This window comes from Pleurodeles waltl, chromosome 9 (assembly GCF_031143425.1).
Source record: "Pleurodeles waltl isolate 20211129_DDA chromosome 9, aPleWal1.hap1.20221129, whole genome shotgun sequence".
Lineage (NCBI taxonomy): Eukaryota > Metazoa > Chordata > Amphibia > Caudata > Salamandridae > Pleurodeles > Pleurodeles waltl.
The window spans coordinates 1,145,178,444-1,145,194,824 of NC_090448.1; the positions used below are offsets into that span (position 1 = coordinate 1,145,178,444).

The 16,381-nt window shown below is 42.9% G+C and overlaps 1 protein-coding gene across 7 annotated transcripts in view; it reads right to left on the minus strand.

Moving 5' to 3' along the window:
* SIPA1L1 (signal induced proliferation associated 1 like 1) overlaps positions 1 to 16,381 on the minus strand; it is a 701,300-nt gene that overhangs the window by 369,344 nt on the left and 315,575 nt on the right. For all 7 annotated transcript variants that reach the window (XM_069208954.1, XM_069208957.1, XM_069208956.1 and 4 more), the window contains one exon: positions 15,832 to 16,020. In XM_069208954.1, coding sequence (XP_069065055.1) covers positions 15,832 to 16,020 — 189 coding nt within the window. The remainder of the gene's footprint in view (positions 1 to 15,831; positions 16,021 to 16,381) is intronic.

The following is a 16,381-nucleotide window of genomic DNA, read 5'->3' on the forward strand; positions in this document are numbered from 1 at the left end:
ACGGTGTTATTGGGGCCTTGCTTCTTCTCTGAGCTGCTGAAATTACTGAATCAGGTTTACTGGCAGCATGAGAGAAGTGGTGATAGCAGTTTATAACACACATCACTTTGGCCGGCTGTCTTGTGACAGCCAGCCTGACATGCACATTTAAACCTCTCCAACCTAAGCTGCCTTAGACAGCCTGGTGGAGAGAAAGCACAGGCACCCAGCACCTGAAAGGGCCAAGAAAGCCTGCTCCTACCAATCTTAGCGCTTCTCTCATGCTGATTAACAGCACAAGAGCAGCACCTGGATAGTTAGGGGTTTGCTCTAGGACCCTTGAGAAGGACACCAGGACCGGAGGATGTGAAGGCAATAGGTACGTCAATATTTTTATGTCACTTATTTAAACAGTCACTAAAACGCTAACATGCATTTAAGTACCGTTAATTTAAAAACATTAATCTAATTCATGTTAGCGTTTTATTGACTGTTTAAAACACATGACCCACAGATATGCACCCTGAGTAACTTGCACTTCTTTTAGCCTCATCTCCAGAGATCTCAGTTGTGGCTCATTATAAACACTATTTAGAACAAGTCAGGATTAAGAGCTTTGGCACTGAGCCTAAAGGCACTGCTGGGGTCTCCCAGTGCCATTTTGCCTGTTCCACCACTGAATATTGTCACCACTGCTTCTCTACTAGAATATCAGAATAAACAGAGCCATTAGATTAAATATTATCCATGTCCCCGCCAGCAAAAAGATCCCCCTCGGCGTTGGAAGAGGAGGAGGTAGTGGCAATGACTGCCAATGATGTGAAACCGGTCAAGGAGCATACTGAGGTGGTGGAAGAGTGGGTGCAGCAGGTAAACCCATATGTTAGGGTAATTGTTTGGTTGCTGTGGTAATAACGTGTTGGTAAAGTATCCATCATCCGTTGCAGCTATGATAAAAATGCGATCAACACTTGGACCACATCTGGTTCTCTAAAAGTATCGCTGTGGGCTCTGCCTCATACCTATTCGAGTCCTCTCAGAGTTATACTCCTGTTGGTAAACATATTCGTTGTAGGATTCTTAGTCAACCCACTAGGCGCCAGGGATTGTGTGGTGTGTGTTTTGTGTGTTTGGGGGCACCCCTTGGGCAAGGGTCGCCCCCCCAAAGGGGGGAAATTTCGTACTGGCCATCTCAACCTCCCTTGGGGGCAGATGGGCCTATTTTTGTAGGCCCATCTGCCCCCAAGGAGGGCAGAAACAACCAATACGGCAGGGATTTGTTTTTTGGTTCCCCTTTTTTTGTTTAGTGCTGGGGGTGCCCCCCTTTGGCAAGGGTCGCCTCCTAAAGAGGGCACAGAGCTGTTGGCCATTTCTGCCCACCTTGGAGGCAGATCTGCCTATTATTTTTTTAGGCCCATCTGCCTCCTAGTGGGGCAGAAGCCACTTAGACACCAGGGACAATTTCTAAGTTCTTGGTGGCGGGGTGTTTGTCAACTGGAGAAGAATTTGTATTTGTGATTATAACAGTTTATTTCTTCTTTTTGTTCTAGTTCAAAGCTTTTGCTTCCTTTGCGGTTTTGGCAGTAGTTGTCCTGCGGTTTGCATAGTTGCATGTTTTAGGTAAGTGAAAGCAATTTACTACAAAGGAGTATTATTAACATGCATGAATGACATGTTTGTAGGTGGTGTACTAAATGCAGTATTGTGTGTGAAATTGTCCTTAGATTTGAGCACAATGATATTTGTGCTGTCATATGTCTAATTTTCTTTTTTCTTTTTAGTGGGATATCATTGGTGATTGCTGTGTCTGTGCAGAGTAGTTGCTGGTGAGTAGCTTTTTCAGGCAAGTGAGTGGTATAGTTTTTTAGTACATAACTCTTTGTGATAAAGCTACACTTTATTACTTATTTTAGTGCTAGTTGCTGTTGGCAATCCATTTGTTGTTAGTGAGGATCATGGCTATCCGCAGAGTGACGGCTCAGCAGGTTGTTGGCATGATCTTTGAGTCGTCTTCAGACCATGATTACGAGACTGACTCTGCATCTGAGGCAGAGGAGGAAGTGAGAGATTCTGGCAGTGAGTTTTCTGTCCGAGAGTATTCTTCTGATGAGGAAGCTACTCTCAGTGCAGATGAAGGGCCTGTTTTTGTTGTTTATAAACAAAAAAAAAGTGATGGCGGTGTGCGTGGGGTGGCGCTTGGCTGGCGGTGTGCGTGGGGCGGCGCTTAGCTGGCTGTGCCAGCCAAACGCCAGTCCACACACTCATCAGCTGGTGTGATTGCTGTATCAGGCATGTGGGCGTATGAAAGTGATGGGCCCTTGACTGGCGCTGTCTGTCGATGCAAGTGTTGTAATGTGCTGGGCCCGTGGCTGGCGGCGTGAATGGTCTTGTGCATGTCATGTATGAAAGGTGTATGAATGGACTGTAAAGCGGTTGGTGCCTTGCCGTGGCTTTACAGCTCACGACCCGTGAGTCATTGGTTCTGTTTTTTGGCCTTTCAGTTATTACCAGTGCATTTCACTTTTGTGAAATCTCTTGTTAATAAAATTTGATCTACTGACCATCACTCACCCTCATGCCAAATCCAACCAGTATGTGTGGTAAAAATTACAAAACCTGCTCCGCTGTAATCAGGCGTCACAGCACACTTGTGACACGCTAGGTGTCTCAGGTGGGACCCCGATGATGAAGCATTCCACCAACTTGGTTGGTGGGTGAGGGGCCTTTTTCACATAACCTAAGTGTGTTTTTTTTCACAATTTTAGTGTTTGGCACATCACAGACGTATGTGGACACATCAAAATGATATATTACAAAACTACCTGTGTTTGGGGGGGAGGGGGCACCTAGGTTTTTGGTCCTGGGTGCGGCCTTCATGTAGGGCAACCTACCAAACAAAGACATTTTTTAAAACTAGACACCCCAAGGAGTCCAGGGAGGTGTGGCTTGCGTGGATCCCCCAACATTTTCTTACCCAGACTCCTCTGCAAACCTCAAAATTTGCTTAAAAAAGCATATTTTCCTGACTTTCGTTTGTACGATCACTGCTCCAGCACAAAATTCCTACTCCCCAGCGTTCCCCTCAGTCTCCAAAGTAAAATGACACCTCACTTGTGTGGGTCCCCAAAGCAGAGTCAGCCTAAAGATGTATAAAAGAAGAATATGTGCTTATCAACTTGCTGTGCTATCCCCATAATCTCTACAAGTTTGTGGCCTTTTTCTGTTGCAGGCACCTGGCCCACCCACACAAGTGAGGTATCATTTTTATCGGGAGACTTGGGGGAACGCTGGATGGAAGGAAATTTGTGGCTCCTCTCAGATTCCAGAACTTTCTGTCACCGAAATGTGAGGAAAACGTGTTTTTTTAGCCAAATTTTGAGGTTTGCAAAGGATTCTGGGTAACAGAACCTGGTCAGAGCCCCACAAGTCACCCCATCTTGGATTCCCCTAGGTCTCTAGTTTTAAAAAATGCTCAGGTTTGGTAGGTTTCCCTAGGTGCCGGCTGAGCTAGAGGCCAAAATCTACAGGTAGGCACTTTGCAAAAAACACCTCTGTTTTCTGTCAAAAAATGGGATGTGTCCACGTTGTGTTTTGGGGCATTTCCTGCCGCGGGCGCTAGGCCTACCCACACAAGTGAGGTATCATTTTTATCGGGAGACTTGGGGGAACATAGAATAGCAAAACAAGTCTTATTGCCCCTTGTCTTTCGCTACATTTTTTCCTTTCAAATATAAGCGAGTGTGTAAAAAAAGACGTCTATTTGAGAAATGCCCTGTAATTCACATGCTAGTATGGGCTCCCCGGAATTCAGAGATGTGCAAATAACCACTGCTCCTCAACACCTTATCTTGTGCCCATTTTGGAAATACAAAGGTTTTCTTGATAGCTATTTTTCACTCTTTATTTTTCAGCAAATGAATTGCTGTATACCCGGTATAGAATGAAAACCCACTGCAGTGTGCAGCTCATTTATTGGCTCTGGGTACCTAGGGTTCTTGATGAACCTACAAGCCCTATATATCCCCGCAACCAGAAGAGTCCAGCAGACGTAACAGTATATTGCTTTCAAAAATCTGACGTTGCAGGAAAAAGTTACAGGGTAAAAAGTAGAGAAAAATTGCTGTTTTTTTACCTCAATTTCAATATTTTTTTTTTTCAGTTATTTTCTGTAGGAAACCCTTGTAGGATCCACATAAATTACCCCTTGCTGAATTCAGAATTTTGTCTAGGTTTCAGAAATGTTTAGGTTTCCGGGATCCAGCATTGGTTTCATGCCCATTTCTGTCACTGACTGGAAGGAGGCTGAAAGCACAAAAAAATCATAAAAATTGGGTAAGTCCCAGTAAAATTGTGTTGAAAAATTGGGTTTTCTGATTCAAGTCTGCCTGTTCCTGATAGCTGGGAAGCTGGTGATTTTAGCATCGCAAACCCTTTGTTGATGCCATTTTCAGGGGAAAAAAAACACAAGCCTTCTTCTGCAGCCCCCTTTTCCCATTTTTTTTTTTTTTTTAAACGAAATTTTCACAGTATTTTGGCTAATTTCTTGGCCTCCTTCAGGGGAACCCACAAAGTCTGGGTACCTCTAGAATCCCTAGGATGTTGGAAAAAAAGGACGCAAATTTGGCGTGCGTAGCTTATGTGGACAAAAAGTTATGAGGGCCTAAGCGAGAACTATTCCAAATAGGCAAAAAAAGGCCTGGCACAGGAGGGGGAAATGGCCTGGCAGCGAAGGGGTTAAAGTGAACAAAACATTTCCTCTTATGTTTTTTGCTGACTGCGGATCTCAACTTCAATTTAGTCATCAACAGTAATGGCGTGATCGTCGATGGCATAGTCACAGTCAACAATATGGGTGATGCGGACGACAGGATGGTCGACCCAGAGGAAAGGATGGTCATCATTAACTCTTTCATTGACAGTGGAGGTGATGTCATCAATGGTCTAGTCGTCAATGAGAATTCCTCTGAAGATTAATCTTTTCAAAATGTCTTCTTTCCTACTGCTGGATCTGCTTAGAGGCATACTTCTCTGATCTGTTACCAGAGGAAGTGCTGTTTCAAATAAATTATGCTCATGAAATTGTACAAGTCTCCTCTTGTGCACTGCCTTTGTGGAAGTACCGCCCTGAAGAGGGGGCATCTCTTAACAGAAGGAAAACTTTCTTTATCCATAAGGAATAATGCCAACCTCCTTTCTCTATCCTTAAGTTTTAGTTTAAAGATTTACAAATTTTACAATATAACGGCTTATGAATTGGATAAAGGCAAAAATACACAGAGTGTGGGTCTTCAGTGTATATCCACAAGATGAGCAAGGTTTAAATAGGAGATTTCCTCTCATTGTCAGCCAGTGTTACAGTTGGTTGTCAGAGGAAATTACCTTTCTGGTCCTGAAAATTCAATAATGTACCCTAAAAAACAACTCACAGTTCCGCAATCCCGAAGATCGGGTTGGTTAAAATCCAGGGCAGACCAAAATAACAACAATTTCAGGTTCACTGAAAGGATAGATCAGAGCTCAGACAGGAAAAACTGAGCTATGGTGGCGTCTGGGGGGAGAGTGGGAGCTTAAGCTCCCACCTCACTGGCTAAAATTGGGTTCTTTCTAAAGCGGTAGATGTGTGACTAAGGACACCGTAGTTTCAGGCGCCCTCATAAATTGTACACTGTATGATGAATATTTTACACTGTTTACTGCTATAGTAATGTAACAGGGCTTCCCAGCCTGATAACGGGGAATGATCTAAGCATGTGAATACATATCCAGTGTTAGAGAAAAGAAAAATACATGCCAATCAGAAATATGTTTCAGATCTGCATGATGCCTTATTATCATGGTCTATACCATGTTCTACCCCAAGTTTTGGGCTTTCCAGCCAGCACAAACACACACTAAGGAGTTTGTCCATATGTCCATTGCACAACCTGGCCTGTGTGGCTAGCCTGAATCTTCCTCACTGTGCTTGGTAGTTTCTAATACCCCAAAGAAAGGATCATCACAGATATTCCAGTCTGCATTTGGTGGAGAGTCATCAGACAGTGAAATCAGTGCAATGTCAACTGTCTGCTGGCTCACAGGATAATCAAACCTGGCATTGCCACTAAAGCACAGACAAAGTTCCCTGCTTCCACATCATCTCTGTGATGACCCAAGCAGACGTAATACAAATTGGAGGCGTCTAGATATTTATGGAGTGGAGTGCTAATACATGTTTGATTCAGTATCAGTTATTTTATTTTTTTTGCTTTTGGGAGCAGAGAAGTGTCTTCAGTTATGTGATCTTTCATTGTATGCATTCATTTTAAGTGGTATATGGGTTCCACAGGCCATAATCCTGTTTAACTGATATCTGTGTAAATGGGACTTGAAAATAATTTTTGTCCAATAACAATGTATTTCTTCAATAGAGATGAACTGACCACAAGAAACAAGATAACTGCCACGTGCAAAATTTTTACCATAGCTGTTTTCTCCAACCCCAAACAATCCTGTAAAATGCCTGGTCCATTCGAAGTTTATAATCTGGGTCATACCCCTGACTTTATCACCACATTCGAATCAGGAGGCCCCTAAATCAAGAATGATGAGCTGTATGACACAAATGCACAATTTAAAGAGCTAGAAGCTAAGCAACCAGGTATACAATAATTGAATAATTGTTACTCATATTTGTACCCTTGTTCATCCAGCGTCATGAGCTGCTCAGTGACTTTGGGAGTGTTACATACTGTGCAGTTGACCATTATTATCAATGTGCTATATATTGTAGAAAAAGTGATTTTGCAACTGGTGCAGAGGTCGCCATCAGTCTAAACTGGTTTGTGGACACATGGTGTTAAGTGAGGCAATGATTGTGCTTTTGTTAAATAAATCTATTGGAGTTAGTAAGTTGTGGGTTTCAAGGGGGAGGCTACTGGACTACATACTAGCATTTTAAATGTATCTGTACCTTCTTATTCAGTACACTGTTTTCGAATATTAGCAAGTATCACTAATGTACTTCATACGAACCTGGGTACTTACAAGTCTCATGGATATAACACAAGTGGTTCAAAGGCAGCTTTGTGTGAGCCTTGTGGTGTAGATAAAAACCCGTTAGAATTCAAAGCTACCCAGGCCACCCAAGATGCCAGAACGTCTTTAAAAAAAAAAAAAAAAAAATATACACACACATATATATGGAAAATGTCACTTACCCAGTGTACATCTGTTCGTGGCATGAGACGCTGCAGATTCACATGCTGTGCATATCCCGCCATCTAGTGTTGGGCTCGGAGTGTTAGGGTGAGGTAGGAGTTGTGTATATAGTAATAATACCCATTCAATGGAGTAAGTATGTTCACATAATGTGACAAAGTATTATATTTACAAATTTACAAATGTACAAGTTTAATTTTGATCAACTTACACCGGCTACAGGCTCCCGGCGAGGCGGGTGGGCGCATGTGAATCTGCAGCGACTAATGCCACGAACAGATGTACACTGGGTAAGTGACATTTTCCGTTCGATGGCATGTGTAGCTGCAGATACACATGCTGTGCATAGACTAGTAAGCAGTTATCTCCCCAAAAGTGGTGGTTTAGCCTGTAGGAGTTGAAGTTGTTTGAAATAAAGTTCTTAGTACTGCTTGTCCTACTGTGGCTTGTTGTGTTGTTAACACATCCACGCAATAATGTTTAGTGAATGTATGAGGCGTAGACCATGTGGCTGCCTTACAGATTTCTGTCATTGGTATATTTCCTAGAAAGGCCATTGTGGCGCCTTTCTTTCTAGTGGAGTGTGCCTTTGGTGTAATAGGCAGTTCTCTCTTAGCTTTAACATAACAGGTTTGAATACATTTCACTATCCATCTGGCAATGCCTTGTTTGGATATTGGATTCCCTGTATGAGGTTTTTGGTAAGCTACAAACAATTGTTTTGTTTTGCGAAACTGTTTGGTTCTATCAATGTAGTACATTAGAGCTCTTTTTATGTCTGATGTATGTAATGCTCTTTCAGCTACAGAGTCTGGTTGTGGAAAAAACACTGGGAGTTCCACAGTTTGGTTTAAGTGGAACGGCAATATAACTTTTGGCAAAAATTTGGGATTTGTTCGTAGAACCACTATGTTTGTGTATTTGTATAAAGGGTTCCTGTATGGTAAAGGCTTGTATTTCACTTACTCTTCTGAGAGATGTGATAGCTATTAGGAAGGCTACTTTCCAAGTTAAGTATTGCATTTCACAAGAGCGCATGGGTTCGAATGGTGGACCCATGAGTCTCGTTAATACAATATTGAGGTTCCACGAAGGAACTGGTGGTGTTCTCGGTGGAATGATCCTTTTTAGACCCTCCATAAAAGCTTTTATGACTGGGATTTTAAATAGCGAAGTTGAATGTGTAATTTGCAGATAAGCTGAAATTGCTGTGAGATGTATTTTAATGGATGAAAAAGCCAACTTAGATTTTTGTAAGTGGAGTAAGTAGCTTACTATGTGTGTAGCGGACGCATGTAATGGTTGAATTTGATTATTATGACAGTAATAAACAAATCGTTTCCATTTATTTGCGTAGCAATGTCTTGTAGTAGGTTTTCTAGCCTGTTTGATGACCTCCATACATTCCTGTGTGAGGTTTAGATGTCCGAATTCTAAGACTTCAGGAGCCAGATTGCTAGATTGAGTGATGCTGGATTCGGGTGTCTGATCTGCTGTTTGTGTTGAGTTAACAGATCTGGTCTGTTTGGTAGTTTGATATGAGGCACTACTGACAGGTCTAGTAGTGTTGTGTACCAAGGTTGTCGTGCCCAAGTTGGTGCTATTAGTATTAGTTTGAGTTTGTTTTGACTCAGTTTGTTTACTAGATACGGAATGAGTGGGAGAGGGGGAAAAGCGTAAGCAAATATCCCTGACCAACTCATCCATAACGCATTGCCCTTGGAGTGAGGCTGTGGGTACCTGGATGCGAAGTTTTGGCATTTTTCGTTTTCTCTTGTTGCGATTAGATCTAATTGCGGTGTTCCCCAGTTTTTGAAGTAGGTTTGTAGTATCTGCGGATGAATCTCCCATTCGTGGATCTGTTGGTGATCTCGACTGAGATTGTCTGCCAACTGGTTTTGAATTCCTGGGATGTATTGCGCTATTAGGTGAATGTGATTGTGATTCGCCCAATGCCAAATTTTTTGTGCTAAGAGACACAGTTGTGATGAGTGTGTGCCTCCCTGTTTGTTTAAGTAATACAATGTTGTCATGTTGTCTGTTTTGACAAGAATATGTTTGTGGGCTATTAGCGGTTGAAATGCTTTCAACGCTAGAAACACTGCTATTGTTCTAGCTGATTTATGTGAAGTTGTTTCTGCTGAGTGTCCCATTGTCTCTGGATGCTGTGTTGGTTGAGGTGTGCTCCCCACCCTACCAAAGAAGCATCTGTTGTGATCACGTATTGAGGCACTGGGTCCTGGAAAAGCCGCCCTTGATTTAAATTTATATGATTCCACCATTGTAGCGAGGTGTGTGTTTGGCGGTCTATCAACACTAGATCTTGTAGTTGACCCTGTGCTTGTGTCCATTGTGTTGCTAGGCACTGTTGTAAGGGTGTAATCTTGCGTTTGGGACAATGGCTATGCATGAGGACATCATGCGTAGTAGTTTCATCACTAATTTGACCTGATACTTCTGGTTTGGGTGCATGCTTTGTATTACGTTTTGGAATGCTTGTACCCTTTGTGGACTTGGAGTGACAATCCTTTTTTTGTGTTGATTGTTGCTCCTAAGTATTGTTGTATTTGACACGGCTGTAGGTGTGATTTGTGGTAGTTTAGTGAGAAACCTAGTTTGTGAAGGGTTTCTATGACGTTTTTTGTGTGTTGAAAACACTGTTCTTGTGTGTTGGTTTTGATTAACCAATCGTCTAGATACGGGAACACGTGTATGTGCTGTCTTCTGATATGTGCAGCTACTACTGCAAGGCACTTTGTAAATACCCTTGGTGCTGTTATTCCGAATGGTAACACTTTGAACTGGTAATGTACTCCCTGGATTACAAACCGTAAGTATTTCCTGTGTGAAGGATGTATGGGTATATGGAAGTACGAATCTTTGAGATCTAATGTGGTCATGTAGTCTTGTTGTTTGAGCAAGGGGATTACGTCTTGAAGTGTCACCATGTGAAAGTGATCTGATTTGATGTAAAGATTTAGTGTTCTGAGATCTAATATGAGTCTTAGAGTTTTGTCTTTTTTGGGTATGAGAAAGTACAGGGAGTAAACCCCTGTTCCTTTCTGGTGATTGGGTACTAGTTCTATTGCATCTTTTTGTAACAACGCTTGGACTTCTATCTGTAATAGATCCATGTGTTGTTTGGACATCATGGCCCTCATTCTGACCCTGGCGGTTTGAAACCGCCAGGGCAGAGGGCAGCGGAAGCACCGCCAACAGGCTGGCGGTGCTTCATGGGCAATTCTGACTGCGGCTGTAAAGCCGCGGTCAGAAAAGGGAAACCGGCGGTTTCCCGCCGGTTTACCCTGGCCCAGGGAATCCTCCATGGCGGAATGACCCCCCCATGTGTGTTTTTGGAGGCGCATTTGGTGGTAATTGTAGGAATTCTATGCAATAGCCATGTTGGATGATGGCTAGGACCCACGAGTCCGTTGTTATTTCCTTCCAATTTTGGTAAAAATTGGTTAGTCTCCCCCCCACTGGTGTTATGTGTTGGGGATTTGTGACACTGAAGTCACTGTTTGTTTTGAGGGGTCTTTGGACTTTGGAACTTCCCTCTAGTCTTAGGGAACTGTCCACCTCTGTATTGTCCCCGAAAGCCTCCTCTCTGATACTGGCTGTGGTATGTGGGCCTGGTTTGTGAGGTTGAGGGTTCTGTGGTTTGGCCCCGAAACCCCCCTCTAAATTGTGTCTTCCTAAAAGTGCCTCTGCTCTGTGGGGAGTAGAGCGCGCCCATGGCCTTGGCCGCATCTGTATCTTTTTTCAGCTTCTCAATAGCTGTGTCTACTTCCGGCCCAAACAACTGCTGTCCATTAAAAGGCATATTAGGCACAGCCTGTTGTATTTCGGGCTTGAATCCTGAGGTGCGCAGCCATGCGTGTCGCCGAATTGTGACCGCTGTATTTACAGTTCTTGCGGCTGTGTCTGCTGCGTCCATTGCTGAACGTATCTGGTTATTTGAGATACTTTGGCCCTCTTCGACCACTTGTTGTGCACGTTTTTGGAATTCTTTGGGCAGATGTTCAATAAAATGTTGCATTTCATCCCAGTGGGCTCTGTCATATCTTGACAGCAAAGCCTGTGAATTTGCAATTCGCCATTGATTGGCTGCTTGTGCTGCCACTCTTTTTCCCGCTGCATCGAACTTGTGACTTTCCTTGTCGGGTGGCGGTGCATCTCCAGAGGTGTGTGAATTCACCCTTTTGCGTGCTGCGCCTACTACTACTGAGTCCGGTGTCAGTTGCTGCCTGATGTAAATAGGGTCTGTTGGTGGAGGCTTGTACTTTTTCTCCACCCTAGGAGTAATGGCCCTGCCTTTTACGGGTTCTTGAAATACTTGCTTTGCGTGTTTCAACATTCCCGGTAGCATCGGAAGACTCTGGTACTGACTATGTGTGGACGACAGAGTATTAAATACAAAGTCATCTTCGATAGGTTCAGCATGCAGTGTCACGTTGAGAAAAGCAGCTGCTCTGGACACCACCTGTGTGTAAGCAGTACTGTCTTCAGGTGGTGATGGTCTTGCTGGGTAACAGTCGGGACTGTTATCTGACACAGGCGCATCATAAAGATCCCATGCATCTGGGTCATCTTGGCTCATGCCTGTGTGCGTTGGAGACTGCACCATAGGTGGGCTAGCAATTGGTGATGATTGCAGTGAGCGTTGTGGTGAAGGTGGCGGAGTTACTTGTCTTGCCACCTTTGTTTGTGGTTGTTTATCCTTCTCTTGGAAAGCCAGTTTCCTTTTCATCCTTATAGGAGGGAGAGTTCTTATCTTCCCTGTCTCCTTTTGGATATGGAGCCTTCTCTGTGTATAATCTGGCTCCCCTGCTTCTAGCTCTTGCCCGAATTTATGGCTTTGCATTTGTGTGGAAAGCCCTTGTTCCTCGGTGTAGGAACTTGTTTTTGGCTCCGAAGCCAGATGTTTCGGTATCGAAACCTTTTCAACCGTCTTTTTCGGCTCCGAAGCCACTTTTTAGAGTTTCGGTGTTCCGATCTCTCGGTGCCGACTCATCTCGGTGCCGGTATCTCGATGTCGAGATTGTTCTGACCCAGTGTCTCGGGCCGAGTCTTCTCTGTGCCGGTATCTCGTGCCCTTTTTCGGTGCCAATGGACAGTCACCGATTTTTTGGGTTAAGCCATGGCCTGCCGGCGGTGGCGTCCCCTGGGCTTTGATGATTTTTACGTGAGTTTTGGCCGGGGCTGTTTTACTCACGGTTTTCGGCGTCTGTTCTGTTTCGGCCTCGTCCGAGTCAGCAATGGAGAAGGTTTCTTCTTCCTCCAAGTCGTGGTCTTCCGACGGCGCCGACGCCATTTGAAGCCTTCTCGCTCTCCGGTCCCTCAGCGTTTTCCTCGACCGAAACGCTCGACAGGCCTCACAGGTATCCTCTTTGTGTTCGGGAGACAAACACAAATTACAGACCAAATGTTGATCTGTGTAAGGATACTTGTTGTGGCATTCGGGGCGGAATGGGGCCCGTTCCATTAGTCTTGTAGACGCACGTGGTCGGGCTGACCAGGCCCCGCCGGGGAATCGAAACCCCGAAGGGCCACCGAAGCTCTTCAAAACTCAGTGTCGATCTGCGTTAACTAACCTGATACCGAACGCAAACAATACCGTCAAATTTTTCTGATATCTAACTAACTTTCCGAACCGAAACACGGAGCGAAGAGGAACACGTCCGAACCCGATGGCGGAAAGAAAACAATCTAAGATGGAGTCGACGCCCATGCGCAATGGAGCCGAAATGGGAGGAGTCCCTCGATCTCGTGACTCGAAAAGACTTCTTAGAAGAAAAACAACTTGTAACACTCCGAGCCCAACACTAGATGGCGGGATATGCACAGCATGTGTATCTGCAGCTACACATGCCATCGATAGATATATATATATATATATATATCCACATCAAAAGGTCTAAAAGCGGAGCACTCTGACTGCTGGTGCAGACGTGGGGTATAGACCACTACCCCCAATAGAATTAAAATATATATAATATGATATATATATATATATATATATAATATGATATATATATATATATATATAGATATAGATATATATATAGATATAGATATATATATAGATATAGATATATATAGAGAGATTCTCCCTCTCCCTCCCCATGTGGCATGTAGTTATAGTTAGAACCCGGTTTTCACAAGAAATTGATTTCGTTTTCCTAATAACTTTTGTGTTGTTTGACAAAACTTTCCACAAAAAGAGGTTAAGCCAACTCAGCTCTTTTATGAACAGTTTTTGCGTGGTCTGTCAAGCGTGGGCTGAGAAGAAAAAAAGGGGGGGCGGGGGTGGGGGACGGGGGCGCAAAATGTGTGTTTTCCGCATGCAATTTCCCACATGAAAATTGTACAGCACTGCGGCCAAACCAGCTGAAAGGAATAGCACCACATTTGCCAAAAAGCTAGCTCTTTACCCAGAAAGAGTGTTTTATATGGGCGAGCGCAAAGCGCTCCGTCCATTCTGTAATCTCTCTTTGTGCTTCAAACAACACCCATATCATGTCAGTCACTTACATTGGTTCGTGGGCTTGCCTTTTAAAATCCGTTTGCTTTCAATTGTGAAAGGCATGGTTAAGTCATGCCTTTTCCGGTGTTTAGCCCACCTACACAGCACCGGTAAACTACTAAAAACATACGAGGCTCGATGTTTTCAGCCTGGGGTCCGGACTACTTTATCTGTTTATGTTCCACGCAGCACGATCACGCTGCATTTTCCATAGTGCGATTGTGCTTGTTTTCTTTACAACGCTAATAGCTCTAACTCAAGCAAATGCGAAAATCGTTGCATTGAAAATGCTTGTAGTGATTTGGAGCAAACCTGTTCAGTAGGGTTCAAAATAAATACAATATTTATATATCTATCTATATCTATCTCTCTGTATATATATATCTATCTATATCTATCTCTCTGTATATATATATATATCTATATCTATCTCTCTGTATATATATATCTATCTATATCTATCTCTCTGTATATATATATCTATCTATATCTATCTCTCTGTATATATATATCTATCTATCTCTCTATCTCTCTATCTCTCTGTATATATATATCTATCTCTCTATCTCTCTATCTCTCTGTATATATATATCTATCTCTCTATCTCTCTATCTCTCTGTATATATATATCTCTCTATCTCTCTGTATATATATATCTCTCTATATATATATATATCTCTCTATCTCTCTCTATATATATATATATATATATATCTCTCTCTCTGTATATATATATATCTCTCTATCTCTCTCTATATATATATCTATCTCTCTGTATATATATATCTCTCTATCTCTCTGTATATATATCTCTCTATCTCTCTGTATATCTCTCTCTCTCTATCTCTCTGTATATCTCTCTCTCTCTCTCTCTATCTCTATCTCTCTATCTCTCTCTCTATCTCTCTATCTCTCTCTCTCTATCTCTCTCTCTCTATCTCTCTCTCTCTATCTCTATCTCTCTCTCTATCTCTATCTCTCTCTCTATCTCTCTGTATATCTCTCTATCTCTCTGTATATCTCTCTATCTCTCTGTATATCTCTCTATCTCTCTGTATATCTCTCTCTCTCTCTCTCTCTATATCTCTCTATCTCTATATCTATATCTATCTATCTATAGATATCTATCTATAGATATCTATCTCAATGCAGTACTGTTGAGGTACTGTTACGGAGTACAGCAAGCTGAAAACACACGTTTTGACTGGCTGGCACAGTGCTCCCTCATACCACCTCCTCGCCATGAGGTCAAAAAACACGATCTGATTGGCTGGCCGCAACATGAAGAGAGCTGCAGATACCATTTTATGATTACAAGACTCTGTCCCATGATGTAGAAAATAAAAATAAGGATTAAGCGGGCAAGGTACGGTTACCTCGATGCTCCGGCCCTTGTGAGGGGAGTCTCAGAGGGACACCTCCCTGGGGTTACATTTAAGCTTGTTTTCCCTCCAACGCACTTCAAGTATCGTGGGGCTCAGTGAGAATGTCAATTGAAAAGTTGCATTTTAAATAAAAACTTTTTTTGTTTTTTAAATGACATTTACAAGTTACAGCTAACAGAACTAACTTGGGCCCTCGCCATGCACTGCTCATTACCTCACATATTACATGCTCTACTACATCATTGATAACATAAATGTGACATCTGGAGTGACATCATTGTTAACACTGTGCATGGTAGGGGCCCGAGTTACAGTCAATTCAGTTAACAGTAACTAGTGAATTTCAATGTTCCAACAAAACCTTTCTATTCCTAGACCATGACACAAGGAGCCACAGCGCACACACTCCCTCCACCTCATGTCATTATGTCACCTGGCAAAGACAGTACACACCCACAGAGATGTGGTAAGACAAGGCATGAGAGTATTTGACAGTCAATGGTTCAACCACAGATTTTTTTTTTTTTTATTATTATAACTGGGAAATAACATTTAGCAACTGCTATTTTTTTTCTTAAACTTACTGTGTATGATTATTATAGATACTGTTCATGGTTAACCTCTATCTGAATATCTTTCACGTAGCAAAGCTACAGCTACCCAGACTAAATTAAAGAAGTACAGTTCAACACATCATAATGGTTTGTTCACATAAAATGGAATACAAGCACAAAGCCAACATACCCCTTGTTCATCCAGCTTCATGAGCTGCTCAGTGACTTTGGGAGTGTTGAATGCCAGTCTGAGGCACTGCACGTTCAGCTCAGGCACGATGTGCTCCAGCACCTCCTTGAGGGGCAGACCCCTGGCGGTCCCATGCTTTGCAGTAGATGGGATTGCATCTTCCAAGACAGATCCCCGTAGAGTCATGAGCTAGAAAACAACAATATGTGCTAATGAGCGAAGACAGCAATATTCTAGCCATGTCTCACTTAGTCATGGCTGCCCTAAATGCTGTATTTTGCTGACACTCACAGCCCTGATGTGCAAACCAGTGTCAAGGGGTTTGCAGAGCAATCAGGAACTGGCCACAATGAAAAACTAATGAGCATAACCTCTCCCCAATGAAGAGTAACCTGCAATTATGTGCAGATTTCAGTCACGCACAGGCACCGCTACAAAACTGTGCTCAATTACAAAGGCTATTTTTATTTGGTGTAAAGAAACATCAAGTGCTGTGAGGCCATAGAAATGGTAGGTTATGTGTTGTACTTATTACTACTATATTTTATGA